Source organism: Hydra vulgaris, chromosome 14 (assembly GCF_038396675.1).
Source record: "Hydra vulgaris chromosome 14, alternate assembly HydraT2T_AEP".
NCBI classification, from domain to species: domain Eukaryota; kingdom Metazoa; phylum Cnidaria; class Hydrozoa; order Anthoathecata; family Hydridae; genus Hydra; species Hydra vulgaris.
The window spans coordinates 29,549,972-29,566,905 of record NC_088933.1 but is presented as its reverse complement, the minus strand read 5'-3'; the positions used below and the strand labels follow the sequence as shown (position 1 = coordinate 29,566,905).

Below are 16,934 nucleotides of genomic sequence, written 5' to 3'. Positions count from 1 at the left end.
AAAAGTGACGTATGTGTTGGCGTAAGAATCACTTTTTTCCTTCTGCTCTTCCCAAAGACAACAAACTATATATATATATATATATATATATATATATATATATATATATATATATATATATATATATATATATATATATATATATATATATATATATATATATATATATATATATATATATATATATATATATATATATAGATATATATATAGATATATAGATATATATGAAGGACTTATTGTAAAACAATGACAAGCCACACTTTTTTCAAAAATGAGTTATTATCATTTTTATAATCATAAATAGTATATAAAATAATTTTTATTTATTTATTTTGTCCAATATATAATATCCATTACTATTTTTATGATGTATAAATTTGAGAGAATAATAAGTAAGCACTGATTTTATAGATTTAAATAAAACATAAAAGTCATTTTTCTTAAATATTTGTTTTTGTCATTGTTTCACAATAAGCCCTTCATATATATATATATACTTTATGAAATTACATGTTTTTTACAATTTATATATATACATGAAATTTTATTTTACTAGAACTAATATTAAATTACTGGAGACAAAAGTATTATCTACTGGAAATTAAGTTAATTACAGGAGGTTTATTTACTTACCAGAGATTTATTATTTTCTACTGAAAATAATGTTTTTTTTACTGAAAAAGCTATTTTTTACTGGTCATTTAAATTGTCGCGTATATATATATATATATATATATATATATATATATATATATATATATATATATATATATATATATATATATATATATATATATATATGCATATATATATATATATAGATATAGATATATATATATATATATATATATATATATATATATATATATATATATATATATATATATATATATATATATATATATATATATACAGGGCTTGAAATAAAAAATTTTGACAGACATGCCCAATAAAAATTAAAGTGTGATCAAACGCCATTCCTCACCACGCATAAAAAATTTGTTTTTACAACTTGACCACACATTTTGTTTTGACAACTCTAGCATTTAAAAATGAGCTGAAAATAAAAACAAAATTTGCAAAATAAATTATCTAACAAAAAGAAAATCTTAAAAGAAAAAAAAAAATCTAAGGTTATAAAATTAAAATTTAAAAGGGAAAATATATTTATATAACATTTTCTTAAAATATACTATACTGTATATATATTTTTATATATATTTTTAAAATGTATATATATTTTTAAAATATACTATACTGTAAATATACTATAAATGCTTTGTAAATTATTAAATAAATAAATTATTACATAAATATAATAAATACATATATTATGTAATTATTAAATACATAATTAATTATATATTAAAAATGTATAATAAAATTATTAAATACATAAATTACTATGTAAATATATAAAATATGCTATTATGTTTACTTACTTACAAATTAATTATGTTTACAATAAACCCATTTTACTTAAATTATCAAAAAATACTAGACGCAATCACATTTATATAAATATGTAATTTTTAAAAATCTTTTCAAACTTTTTCAAGGATTAATTTTATAAACACTTTTAATGGTAAAAATATTTAGTGCGAAAACAAACATAACATAACAACTCAAATTTAAGAGTGTAATAAAAAGTACTGGTTTATATAAGCATAAAAATAACTACTATATTAAAATTTTTATAAAATAAATTTAAAAGGGGTTTTAAATGCTAAAATATTGGTTTCAAATTCATAAAAACCATGAGATAAAAAATAAAATAAATAACTATAAATAAACTATAAATTTAAATTATTAACTAATTGCAACGTTTTAATATAAATAATAAAAACCAGGCTACTTAATTCAAAAAAAACGTAATGCTTAGGTGTTTTTAAAAAATGAATTAACTCAAAAAAATGACGCATTTTATTAACATTGTCGTGTGTTTATCTTAAATTTTTGTTTTGTATAAAAAAATAAAAGGTTTAAAAATAAAGTTTATTAAATACTGAATTAATGAAATAATAAAAATAACATCTAAGAAAGAAAATAAATGCACATAAAATATGGGTCAGACAAAATGACAAATAGATGTCATTTACCGGACAAGTGCTGGACAATGTCTGATGTCAAGCGCTTATTTCAAGCCACACACACACACACACACACACACACACACACACACACACACACACACACACACACACACACACACACACACACACACTCACACACACACACACACACACACACATATATATATACATACATACATACATATGTAAATATACATACATGTGTATGTATATGAATATATATATATATATATATATATACATACATGTGTATGTATGTATGTATGTATGTATGTATGTATGTATGTATGTATGTATGTATGTATGTATGTATGTATGTATGTATGTATGTATGTATATATATATATATATATCTTGATTCAACATAACATTATTTTCTATTCCTTTTGTTTGCAACTTTCTATGTTCCTCTAGATTGTTTGAATATTTCAAAGAGGTGCTACAAACAGTCTTTATCATTTCTTTGTTGATTTTTACTTGATGAACCTTCAATTTGTTAGATATCATAAGATCTTTGATAGTTCACAAAAGACCAGTGACTTTCTTTTGTGTTTTCACTTTTGTGTTTTATACTAAAGCCCTTTTCAACTAATGCTAGACCATGATCTAAAATAAAAACAAATATCAAGACTTTTGACAAAACCTTATACTTTATACCAACTTGGTGGTTTCAAAATTGATCTAAACAATTTCTGGTGCAACATTTTTTTTTTTTTTAAATGGTAAGAGATTAGATGAACATTTTTTTTACAACTTCGAGAATTGTGTGAAAGCAAGATCACAAAATTAGATGAAGTACAGATTTTATCTGTAGAAGAAGATCATTTTTTTTTTGATAGGATTAACTCTGGACTGATGTAACTAGTTGCTTCCAGAAAAAAAGATCAATTTAAATTGGTTTCAAATATTTTTTCAAGAATTTAAACTACTATAAGCCAACAATCTTTCATGAATCTATTGTTCACATCTTGAGATAACACACCTTTTCTCCATAATTCCATGTTACATTCTACAGCAAATTTAGTTGTCATTTATTTTAACAGTAGAAACTTCTGTTTAACTCCTGAAACTTTTTTCTTTTTAGTAAAATTAAACTGCAGAAGTGGCCTTCCATTGATGATGCTGCATAAAATATCTTGTTTGACTATTAAACTCATTAAGCTTTAAGCAGTTGAAAACAAATCTTCAAAGAGAAATTGAATCATCAAGTCTTTCTAATATCTCACTATGATTTTCTGCAACAAATTAGCAATGTAACCAAAAAAGTTCAACTTTGTGAAAGTTGATTCATCTTAAGTTCCCTCTAAGATCTTATAACTCTTGCATTTTAGTTGCTTACATTTAGGAAGAACTTTTCAATGCCTTGCTAATGATCCAGCATAATCAGCAGACTGTTTATGCAAAGATATTGCTTCTTTTTTTTCTTCCGTATAGTTTTTCTGCACTTCTGGCAGGAAAACTATAGAAAAGATTGCATAAAGCTTTCATTAATTTCCCTGATTGAAAACCAGTTTTAAAAGCAGCAATGAGTACATGGAGGTTGCAACTCCTAATTTTTAGAAGTTTAGGTTGCTCTTGTAGTTTATGCTGATTATTATAAAATCAAGAAGTAACTAATTTACTCTTGGGCCATCCATATGCTGTTTTGTCAGATTTATGCATTTAATTGGTGCCAAAGATGTGGTCATACATTCAAGTAAATTTTCAAAGTCAAAGTATTTGTATTCAAGACCATTTAGCTCATGATTCCAAAAACAGTTAAAAGGAATATTATTTACTATAATTACTATAATATCATTCATCATAATTTACCACTGATAGATTAAACTTGCTTTAAATAAAAATTTTATAAAAATTATACGATACTGCCACCCAAATTATTTTCATAGAACAGCCCCTGTATATATATATATATATATATATATATATATATATATATATATATATATATATATATATATATATATATATATATATATATATATATATATATATATATATATATATATATATATATATATATATATATTAGAGATGCCACGAGTATTCAGCAACTGTTTGGTATTCAGCAACATTTTATTTTATGAAACATGACAAAAATTGCATTAGAAATAGATTAAATTACTATAAATAATACAATAAATAGATTAATCAAATAAAAAATATATTATATATATAAGATTCTATTAATCACAAAAAAATTTTATTTAAAGCAAGTTTAATCTATAAGGTATAATTTATGAAGAAAAGCGATTCTGCTTTTTCTTATAAATTTACAAGGAAAAATTATACTTGCTTCTGAAAATAGTCACTCACAATATCCACTACTACCTGGAGACCTGGACATGAATTTTAGCAAATTCTGCTAGGCTTGAATATTGTTTTTCATTAGCTGACCACCACTAGTAAGGGTCAGCTTTAAGGACAAGGTGAACAGTTTTCATGAATAAATCAATTTCGTTTGCTGCTGAACTTTTCTGTTCAACATTTTCATCTGTGTGTTTGTTTTCTGTAGTGACTTTCTCAAAACAACTCCAGAAACTTTTGTGTATCTTAATTGTTTTATTATTTTCATTGACATTTTTTTTCTTCCCTGGAGATAAGTCATCAATGCTTTAAAACATTTTTCAGAGCTTCTAAAAAAGTTTTTTATTTTGCTCTTTGTGTTTTTACTATAGCCATGAAATAAGTTTTGAAGCGCGAACCAAGAAAAGTTGGAACCAGTCACTTTCATTAAAGTTGAACAGAGCTTCAAGTTAAGATTGAAGCGAAAATCTCATTGTTGATATACTCGGTGTTCTCTGTGCTGTTACTTTCTTTCCCAGGTATTTTAACAACATGACAACATGTGAAATTACCTTAGAAATATAAAAAAATACCGGAGCTGGATGTTTTTGTAATTTCTTCAAACGGTTTGAGAAGTTTGATACATTGTTTCCATTAACTCCCATTGAGCAGGTGTTAAACTGTTTATAGAAAAATGATTAGTTATATTGTTGCCTCAAAGCAAGAACACACCATCTAGGTTTTTTGCTTAGTGGAGAAAATTTTTCTCCACTAAACAAAAAACCTAGATGGTGCATTCTTGCTTTGAGGTGATGAATTATTTTCATGTTCATCAATTTTCATGTTAGAGCATAAAACACTCAGTTCAATTATATTATGATTGAACTGAGTGTTTTATGCTCTAACATGAAAATTGACAAAAAATCTAGATAATGTGTTCTTACTTTGAGGTGACAATATACAACAAGACAGTTTGCTTCTGATCTAATAACCGCTCCAACAAATAGTATGATGAATTCCAGAGTGTGCTTGCGTCTTGTATTAATTAGTGTTCTAGTAGTTTAAGCTCTTGAGGAATTCATTTTAGTTTTTCTTATGCAATACTAGAGTGGTTAAAATGGTGGCAATTTGTCTTGCAGCAGCTACCATCTGTGTTATTTCTAATTTTCTTATAATTTTCTCAGTCATGTAGATGCAACAAGGTATTTCTTATTGCAGTAATGCCTTTTCCATAAACTTGTTGAAGCCAACTCACTCAACAAGTGACAATGGTTCGTTGTCTAAGATAACTATTTCTCCAATTAAATAATGATAATTTATTGATTTGGGATCATTAATATCCCAATTCAATTTCTTTTTAGCGGAGTTAACTGTTTCTTTTTTATATTACTGGAGGTATCTTAGAGTTGGTATAAGTGAGAGAACTCTCATTTTTTGCACCCTCTTGCCGGCGGTGTAACTATTTAACAAATAACATGCCCATACATGCAAACAAAATAAAAACGCGTAATTACCTGTAGCATGACTATAATATTCACTTTACTAATGCAGGTTGGAAACTGTCACCAGTGAAATTTTTTTAATGTTACCAAATATTTGGCTATTCGGCAGAGATTCAAGTCAAATATTTTGTAATAGGGATTTAGCAAAATCCCTATTTGTGGCATCTTTAATATAAATATATATTTTAGAGATATCTCTAATATAAATACAGGCCTTGTTAAGAAGCATTACGCAGCTCGCATTTTACCTGCGAAAAGGCAATTTGCCTACACGTTCAGCAGTTTTGCGTTACACAAAAACTTTTATCTTTTAGAATATTTAAATTATCTTTTGATATTGTTTATTCAGAAGAAATAAAGTCATAAGTAAAAGCAGTTAACCGCAAATGTAAACTAATAGATTTTTTGGCAAAGAAACAGTTTGTTTAACAATTTTTTTGTTGTTGTTAAAAACTAGTTAAAGAAAATAAAGTGTTTTAAGTTTTATCTTAAGGAATTAAATATATAAATTCCTTTTAAATATATAAATTATTTTTTGTCATAATAGTTTAAAAAATGCAAGATTTATTTGATGAAAATATTTTAATAATAAGATATTTTGTTTATTGTCAATTCAATAACGTAAAGTTTTTATAACATTCAATTAATTTATGAAAATAAATTATGATCACAAATATGTTATTGGTATCTGATAAAACTCTTTTTTTAAAAACACTATTAAAAAGAGTTCACAAAATAAATAAAAAAAAATTTATTAATAGTTAATAAAATAACCAAAAACCAACTGTAAAATTATAAGAAAATAAACAAATATTATGTTACGTTTTATGAAAAAAATATTTTTTTTTCAAAGTAAAATTTAGTTCTTATTTGAAAAAAATGATACAAATTATTTTTCAAATAGGAACTTTTGTTATAGTGAGAGAAAACTGTCTGTATGATTTTTAATGCGTTAATAAAATAACTTTAATTACAATGCAGTACTTGAAAAGACGCTAGTGACGCAGTATAACTTCTAACAATACAAAATATATTTTCTGAGTTAAGTTACTTTGAAATGTCCTGTGGATCAATTATATAAGGCCTGTCCTTCGATTTTATGGTTGTAAATGATTTCTAAGTGGTTAGTTCCCAAACAGGGCTACACCAGATGGAAAGACATTTGTAACTGGATCCAGACTATTCAATCAGTTTTCAATTCTATGCGTTGGAATGTTGTTCAATTTGTTCTACTTTATTTCTAAACAAAGAAAAACAAGTTTTGATAGAAAATTACAGAATTTATAACTTTTATCAGTGACGAATTGAACATGGGTAAAAAGGAATGACTCGAGTCCCAGGTAGACCAAATAACAGTCTTGCTTGAAAACAGTGAACTAAAGCAGAAATATATTGCCAATAAAACTGAATGTTTCTGTACAAACTGTAAGTTTGACGAAGTAAAATCTTCAGGCATTAAAACAGACTCTTCAAGAGTTGGAAAGTGTGGTTGAAATTGGTCCGCTATACCAAGACTTGACCGAAAAGTACAAAATATATCCCAAAGGACCGGAGGAACCTCCTGTATAAGAATTGTGATGGAATTAGCTGATGAAGATATACTTTTAGGCAGCCAGACTGTGAACAGCCACCTTTTAGAAATGGAACTGAAAGCATACTGACCAAGAGAAAAACCAAGGTTGAAAAATCGAATGAAGGCACAGCAATATGAGCGGGCCAAGAAGCATGAAACCTGGACAGAAGAAGATGGAACAAGGTAAGGATACAGACATCCTTTAAAAAAGCAATTTCTGAAAATTTTACTGCCATGATTTTGACTCAAATATAAAATTATGCACAACTTGATTTTAAATATGAGAATATCACAAGTGCCGAATTTCAATTTTTGTTTAAAAAGTCACATCTCTTTCAGGTGGTCTTTTCTGATGAGTCCATAATTGCAGTCATAACTTTCAGGAGAAGAGTTTAAACCTGACTGCTTAAAGAAGACTGAAAAATTTCCAACAAAGGTCATGGTCTGAGGAGCCATGATCTGTGTATGACAAAAGTTGACAACACATAGTTGAGTAGTTCCAGTGGTTCCATAGTGAAAAATTTAAAGAACTTTGTCTAAGTTTGATTTTGTCTATGCCACATCGTATTAGTGCCCTAAAATTACTCAAAGGTGGCCAAATAAGTACTAAAATGCTTGGTGGACTATTTGTAAGAGATATTTAATATATTCTTATGACTTATTCATAAAAACAAAGCAAAAGTATTGAAAATCTGAAAAAATACTTTATAATTTTACCAGTAATGCATATATATATATATATATATATATATATATATATATATATATATATATATATATATATATATATATATATGTGTGTGTGTGTGTATATATATATATATATATATATATATATATATATATATATATATATATATATATATATATATATATATATATATATATATATATATATATATATATATATATATATATATATGTATACACACACATATACATAAGTATATATATATACACACACATATATGTATATATATATATATATACATATATACACATATATATATATAAACATACACACGTTATCAAGTTAGCATACCTAGCAATGAATCGAAGAGACAAATCAGTAATTTTTGTATGTGATACATTCAAGTATAGTAAAGAAATACAACCATATGAAATCTCTTTGAGAACATCGTCATTTACTGATTGACAACAAGAAATATTGAGATCTAGCAAATTGCGACAACTACCTATAAATACTTTAGAATTATTTTTCAAAAAGAAATAATATCAAACAAAGAATAATTTTTATCTTAAACCATATTAGCTCACTTTGTGAAGTGAAATAAATATGACTATCCTGCATATTTCTATCCAATCACTATTAGAGTTGTTGTTACAGAAAACAGGAATCCCCCCCCCCCGCCTTGTATTAACAATATAAAATTGCTATTAGCATAGGAAAGTTATTCATTTAAAATTTATTGAAAACTTTTTTTAACAATTTTCCATCTAAATGATATAACCATAATATAATTAGTAATTCTAGTGTTGGAAATTAATAAGAAATGAACATTAATTAAAAACATAGTTATAAATCTTCTCAAAGAAAAATCAATTTAAAATGAGGTGTTTTTTCTTGATTTAATTAATTGATTCTAAACAAAACTTAAGTAAACATTAATTAAACAACAGATAATTGTTTTTTTTTTGTTTAAATTTAATCCTATTATTAGTTAATAATTTTTTAAACAATTTTTTAATAAATGCATACTCATATTGATTGCTGGGATACCTAATCCATGAATACTCCACCCTAGAAGCTGTCCTGTTTTATAATTTTTTGTCTAATTTTGTAGAATAAATACATACACATAAGTAACCAACCAAGACTCTGACTCTGGCTCCAACTAAATTTGTCCTTTTTATCAAATCTATTAAATAGCTTTTGCTTTTTAGCAAGGTTAAATAGCTTTAAATTCTTTGCAGGATTAAATAGTCGAATTGAGAGGAGCAATTAACTAGAGCGTTTTTGTCTGCCTTTGACAAAATAGTCAACAGATTTTGACTATTTTAAAAGCGATAAATAGAAAAAAAATTTTAATGAAACTTTCCAAAAACTGTATTTACTGATAAAAAAAAAATTAATATTTGCAATCTTGAAAAGTTGAAAATCCAAACCATCAATCTTTTTTCTCCAGAAACTTCAAATAAGATAACAATGTTTGGTGTTTTTTTAATGAAATTCAAAAAAAAACTTCAGCATTATTATAAGTTCTTATTTTTAATTTTTAATAAACTAACAATGAGTTAAACAAATATAATGTTAAATAATAAATACATAAAACAGATAAATTAAGGAGTAAACAGATTCTATCTGTTGACCAGCCTCGCACCCCTTCTTCATCTATTAGGCTGGTGCAGATGTATTTTTAATACATTGTTTCCAGTTTAGGATGTTGAATGCTGGATCTTCTTGACTCAATGCATGGGTTTTGCTTGTGTCTCTGCTTTTATGACTAGGCAACTCATTCTATTATCTCCTAATGAGAGTACAGCTCTAAAACTCAGTATTATGGTTCTGAGGCCGGCTGGTAGTCAGGTTTCCTGAACTCTGTGGTAGCTCTCAGAGAGGCTGATTCCATCAACAGCTGAAAAATATCAAAGTATTAACAGTGCCATGTTGCGCATGGATGGTGTCCCTGTTTGTACTTTTGGTGTGCATTGTGGAGGCCACATTTGGAGCTCTTTGTTACGGCTTAGGGTTTATTAGTAGTAGTGAGGAATTGCTTGGGCTATTAAGCAGTATTCTGAGTACTATCTATGCTTTGAGTCAAGTTCTTCAATCTAATTTAAAAATGAATAAAGTAACAAAAACTATAAAACACAAAAAACCATCATCATCACCAAGTTCTCTAAACCTATCATTCACTAATATTCGTAGTCTTCGAAGTAACTTTTCTTCTGTTGAGTCTTATCTCTTGCAAAGTTCACCAGACCTATTTGCTCTTTGTGAGACTAATTTTAGTTCAGCTGTCTCATCTTGTGATCTTAGTGTTGATGGTTATCTTCCTCTAATTCGTAAAGACTCCAATAGTCACATGCTTGGCCTGGGCATTTACATTCGTAAGAATTCACCCATTTGTCGTGAAACTAGGTTCGAATCCACAGACTATTCTTTCATGTGCTTTCGTTTAGCACCACTTCACTCTATCACCTTTCTCTTTGTTCTATATCGCTCTCTTTCATCTCAAGACTGCACTCTTTTTGATGTTATTTCTGATCATATTGACCATGCCCTCTCTCTTTATCCATCAGCTAATATAGTTGTTGTTGGTGACTTTAATGCTCACCACTCTGAATGGCTTGGCTCTAGTGTCAGTGATTCTTCAGGCATTAAAGCCCACAACTTTTGCCTTTCACAATCCCTAACTCAAATAGTCAACTTTCCAACTCGCTCTCCTGACAATTCGAATCATTTATTTTCTCTACTCGACTTATGTCTTGTTTCTGATCCTAGTTAGTGCTCTTACAACTACAGTAAAGCTGACTGGGATTCTTTCCGTGATTTTCTTTGTGATGGCCCTTGAGTAGAAAACTTTTGTCTTCCTGTCGACAAATGTGCTTCTTACATAACTTTGTGGATTCAGGCGGGCATGGAATCTTTTGTTCCCTCTCGATGGTTACAGATCAAGCCTCACTCTCCTTCATGGCTTTCCTCACACTGTGCTGCTGCGATTGCCAATTGAAACCGTTACTTCCATATTTATCAGCAAAACAATTCTCCAGAAAACAGATGTCTGTATATTACTGCTAGAAACAATTGTAAAAAGGTTTTGTCTAACCGCAAAGCCTGCTATTCTCAGGTCATGAAATCTCGTATCTCATCTCAAAAATTAGGCTCTCGTGACTTCTGGAGAATCTTTAATAGTATCAATAATAAGGGCAAATCTTTAATTCCTGCCTAGATTTTCCTTGTCTTGCAGAAGTGTTCTCTGGAGCTGTCGTCTATACTCTCAAAACTATTCAACAAGTGCTTATCAGAGTCTTGTTTTCCAGCCTGCTGGAAAGCGGCATCTTGTGCCATCTACTAAAATTCATTCTTGTGTTACTCATCATTCAATTAAGTCTCATCCTTTTTCTATGACTGTTCCTAAGTGCTCCAAAAACTCTTATTCTTCTAGTTTTTTTCTTCGAACATCAGCTCTTTGGAATTCGCTTCCTTCATCTTGCTTTCCTGATTCATATAATTTGCAATTCTTTTAAGTCGTCCGTCTATCGTTGTCTTGCTCTACAATCTTCATCTTTTCTCTTTCAGTAACTTTCAACTTTAATTAGTGGCTGCTTGCAGCCTTGTAGGAAGCGAAGATGTTTATAAAAAAAATACAAAATAAAACAGAATTTAAAAATTTGGGATGAAATTTTTAATTTTGAAGGGAGAAGAAATGAAAGGGATATGTATGCTTTTTTTTATGTATGGTTTTAGAGTCAGCTCAGGCCAAGGAAGGTCAAGGTGGTTTGTACACATATAATGTAATAATACAGGTAATTAGGTATTATCATTTCTTTTTTTGATTAAAAATCTAAAGAAAGATTAAAACTTGGAAAAAGTATGTAAGTATGTAACAAGAAGAAGGGGAATTATTGAGAAAATAAGCAAGATTGTAAGTATTGAGAAAATGGCATAATTAAAACAACCCAACCAATAAAAGTAATGAGAAAATGGCATACTTAAACCACTTAACCAATAAAAGTAATGAGAAAATGGCATAACTAAAACCACCCGACCAATGTAAGTGCAGACAAATGAATCTTAAAACAATAATGGTTATGATAACAATAATAATGGTTATGATGATTCCATCTTATCAAAGTCAGCCCTGGTTGGTTGCTAAAACAGATTATTGGTATCCTTCCACCATAGAAGCTGTTTTGCTTCTATGGTTCTGAAATTTTTTAAATTATAATAAACTATAAAAGTATAATTTGTAATTTCAAATATTTAAAAAATTAACTCCCCAGGACGGAGATGATTCCAGGATCTTTTTAATTTGATATTAAACTATAGTTCAAATAAATTTGAATTTAAAAAATTCTTCAACATAAAATCAAAAATAAATCAACTAACATATTGAATGCATAACATCTAAAGAAAGTGACTGACAATCTCTAAGGTTTAGCTGACAAAGAATTGAACGATATTTCTGAATTAAGTTCATCATCACCGTATTTGAGACTGAATTTTTTTCTGAATTAGCAAGATCAATCTAAAGATGAAAAAGAGAAAAGGAATATCAAAACCTTCATTTTAACATCATTCAAATAATTTAACAAACTTTAATTTAAGAATAAAATATTTATAACTTTTTATATTTATTATTACAATTATGATAAGTGAATTAATGTTAGAGCCATAACAAAAAGACACAAAACTACTTCTTAAGAACATTAAGAAAACAATTATTTTTGAAACAATTATTGATGAAAAGATTTTAATTCACTAAATAAATAAAGTAGTACAGCCACAACCTATACACCAAACCACACACCTTGAGTTAAATGTGCAAACATCTTTTTGTTCTAGTCATACCATAGAGGGGTAAACATACAGATGCACCATTAATTAATTTACTTTTTGGTTGATTTTTTTTTTTCTTTACAGAATTCACCTCCCCAAGACTGAGGGTTACCAAGAGTTACAACACTACAGAGACTGAAAGTTACAACGCTACAGTTGATGAAGTTACTTTTTTTTTTAATTTTTTTTTAATTCTGTCTAAACTCTATATATCAGAAACACAAGTCTTGACAAACAAAGCCTCCAAATATTTTTATTCTTTTACAAACTTGTGTAAAAGACTATAAGTATTTCTTTTAGCTTGATGGATGATGCTATGAAGATGGGATGACAATAACAGAAAAGTCTTTTTAAACAAGATTACTTGAATTGCTTTATATTTAACTGTGTTGCAAATCCTATACCAACATGGTAAATCCTATACCAAGGTGGCTTTCATAGGACATTAGTTTTTCACAGTTTGATGGGTCAGTTTTTCATAGTTTGATGGATCAAGTCGGTTAAGATTATACATTAGATTTATAAAGTTTCTCTTTCTCCAGTTTTTCAGCTAGAACTGTGAATCATCTTTTTAAGCATTGAAAAGATTATTTCTACTTGGTTGATAACATTTTTTAAGTTTAAAAACATGATTTAAAAATTTCCTATAAATTAATTGGTGGCACTAATAAAATCAGTCAGCGGATTAAAATAAAATTTTATATTGAATTGAATTTTATATTGAAAATTTTTTATTGAATTGAAAGACTTTCAGACCAAATAAAAACACAAAGTCAATATATGCATACTATGACTAAACCTACACAAATCAGTTAATGTATGTACTGCATCTCACTGCATCTATCTTTATATGTACTGTCACTACAACTATCTTTAAGTAATTCACTGGACTATAAGATAGCTATAAGATTTTCATCAAAAAATATTGTTATTTGTTATTTACCTTATATAAAAAACTGTAAAATTATTAAATCATTATTTATTAATTTTGGTTAACGATAATTGTTAAAGATAATTAAGAGTTGGTTAAATATCAAGATTTTTAACTGCAAGACACTTAAACACTTTAGTTCCAAGCTTGATAAAACTGTAACAACTCTTTGTGCTTCCGAATGAAATGTTTGATCTTTAACACATTATTAATATTATACATTGTTATTAGTAGTATTTTATACAAACCATAATATCAAAATATATACAAAATAAAAAATTCATTTTGCTTAAGTAGGTAACAACTAACAATTAATAACATTAAAATAAGTAATGATAATCATAATAACATATAACATATAATATATATATAACATATAACATATAATATATATAACATATAATAATAATCATAACAACATATAACTTGATTCTCTAATAATTCAAGTACTTTTTTTACCCTGCTCCAAAGAACTTTTGACTGTGTAACTTCTTTCCACTTCTGACATACCATAACACAGTTAAGAAGATCTCTTAGAGTAACAAAGCTAAAGATATTTACAGAAATCTTTTCTGGAAGAACTGAAACAGGATCTTTTAATATCTCTTCATTGCTTTCCAATATTTTTCGCTATAAAATTAATTTTATTATAAAACAAAATATATTTTTAAAAATTTTAACAATATTATTATATGTATAACAAATACTTCAAAAAATTCTCGTTTCAGCTTCATTTCAATGCTATGTTTAAACCAGGCATTAAACACACATTTTTGGAGAGCTTTATCAAAGCACCTTTTCACCAATTGATCAATTTCAATGAGCTTTTTTTTCTTGTAATGAATCCAAGACTAAATTAACATTTTGAACTGTTATTATTGAATATATTGTAAAAATAAAAAAGTAATCATATGCTTAAAGATTTTTTTTACATAAATAATTTCATTACACTCTTAATAATTAATTAATATTAATACATAAATTGATAGATTGATTAACTAAAAAAAGATTGACTGGATTTTTATTAATCAAGGTTTTATACAAAAGAATGGAAAAAAAATATTGTGTTAAAATATTGACTTGACATATGATATTTTGTTATCAACCAAGATTTTTTTTCTGTATAATAAATAATATACTAAGGTAGATATGAAATAGATAATGTACTAACTTATTTAAGTAGAAATAGATAATGTACTAACTTATTTAAATAGAAATAGATAATGTATTCACTTACTAAGTTAGATATAAATAGATATAAAATACTTATTAAGGTAGATATATCACTTAACTAAGATATATCACTTAACTAAGCTAGTGTAATCTACAAATAGAGTGTTCAATGCTTTCAAGATAAAGAGAAAATGTGAAAGGACTTAGTTCAACTTTATCATTTAAGAAACCCACCCCTAGTCCTATCTTTCCTTTTGTATGCCCCACAGTGAGAGCATACGAACTAAAGTTCTGGTAATTTACATGTTTTAAAACTAATGTTTTATTTCCCAAAACAAGTCTTTTACTTAAATGACATGAGTATTTTACTTATGTAGGCCTTACTTTTACTTATTAGACAAAACAGAAAAAAGTTTTAAAACAAAACTCAATACTATAATCACAGCTGACCACAATTTTTTTTGAAAAAATGTTTATTGACTAACATTTGAAATCATTTCTAATTGTTTCACTCACTCTATGTCTCGTCTAATTGTCTAACAGTAAGGCAATTAGACAAGACATAGAGTGAGTGAGACATTTAGAAAAAATTTCAAATGTTAGTAATTAAACACACAAATTTACTCACTTAGTGTCTTTTCAAGCAGTTAAGTCATTTGCGATTCTGCAAATGACTCAACTGCTCGGGAATTCTGTCACATTAAAGACAAAAACTACATATGAAATCTTCTTAATTCTTCCACTCTACTTTAATTTTGAGCCAAAATGGTAAAACATGTAAAGCTTTTACCTATATGTATATTTTGAAAATGATATAAGTAAACTTTTTTCCTCTTTTGTCTTTGGTTTTATTTTTTTAGAAGTTGAGACAAAACTGTTTGATTTCAGCCATCAAGAAGAGTTTATATAGCCTGGTGGAATATTTTAGAATATTCAGTATACTTATAGAGTATAGAATAACACTTTTCAAGTTCCTAAAAGCTATTAAATGTTCCAGAAAGCTTTCTTAGCTTCTCCAGATCTTTTAAAAAACTTCCGTAATGTTCTAGAAAGTACCAGATCTTTCCAGAAAGTTATTGAATAAAGTTTAGAAGATTTTGTACAAAGTAAAATTTAAAAGAGTCAGAACTCTCTGAAAAGTTCAAAAAAGTTTTAGAAAGTTTCAAAAAGTTTTAGAAAGTTCCAAATTTCTCCAGAAAGAATCAAAAAGAACATTCTGGAGAGTTTTGAAAAGTTCTAAAAAGCTCTTTTTGGAAAAGATTTCAGAAAGTCTAAAAACTTTTGGAAAAGATTAATTTCAGAAAGTCTAAAAACTTTTGGAAAAGATTAATTTCAGAAAGTCTAAAAACTTTTGGAAAAGATTAATTTCAGAAAGTCTAAAAACTTTTGGAAAAGATTAATTTCAGAAAGTCTAAAAACTTTTTGGAAAAGATTAATTTCAGAAAGTCTAAAAACTTTTGAAAAGTTTAAAAAGTTCTAAAAAAAATTCAAGAAGTTTAAGAACGTTATACTAAAGATCTGGTAAATTTCTTTTCCTGAATTGAATCTAAATGTTGATTCCTTAATCTCTCTCCTCAGATCATAAAGTATCAAAAAAGCTTTCTATTCCCATCAAAAAACCAGAAAAAGAGATCTCAACAACATTTTAATGAGGATGAAGCCAGAAGGATGCCAGAAATGCCTTCCTTCAAAAACTTGTCAGTTTCTTTCACAGCTCAAACCAAGGAACAACTTTAAACTTTGTAGCTGAGCCTAAAATTTTAATTTTTGACCCCCTTTTTTTTTAACTAGGCTTGCACCCAGGGGCACCCTTTAAGATCAACGCTGAAAAGCCAAAACCTTTATTTGC

At 27.2% G+C, this 16,934-nt stretch overlaps 1 protein-coding gene across 1 annotated transcript in view; it reads right to left on the bottom strand.

Annotated features, from left to right (window-relative positions):
- The window catches only part of LOC100213895 (F-box and leucine-rich repeat protein 13), an 80,202-nt gene that overhangs the window by 54,223 nt on the left and 9,045 nt on the right, over positions 1–16,934 (bottom strand). The window contains exons 6-9 of the mRNA XM_065817360.1: positions 14,620–14,763; positions 14,372–14,542; positions 12,532–12,670; positions 8,500–8,653 (exon numbers count right to left, since the gene is read on the bottom strand). Of these exons, the coding sequence (XP_065673432.1) occupies positions 8,500–8,653; positions 12,532–12,670; positions 14,372–14,542; positions 14,620–14,763 (608 nt within the window). The remainder of the gene's footprint in view (positions 1–8,499; positions 8,654–12,531; positions 12,671–14,371; positions 14,543–14,619; positions 14,764–16,934) is intronic.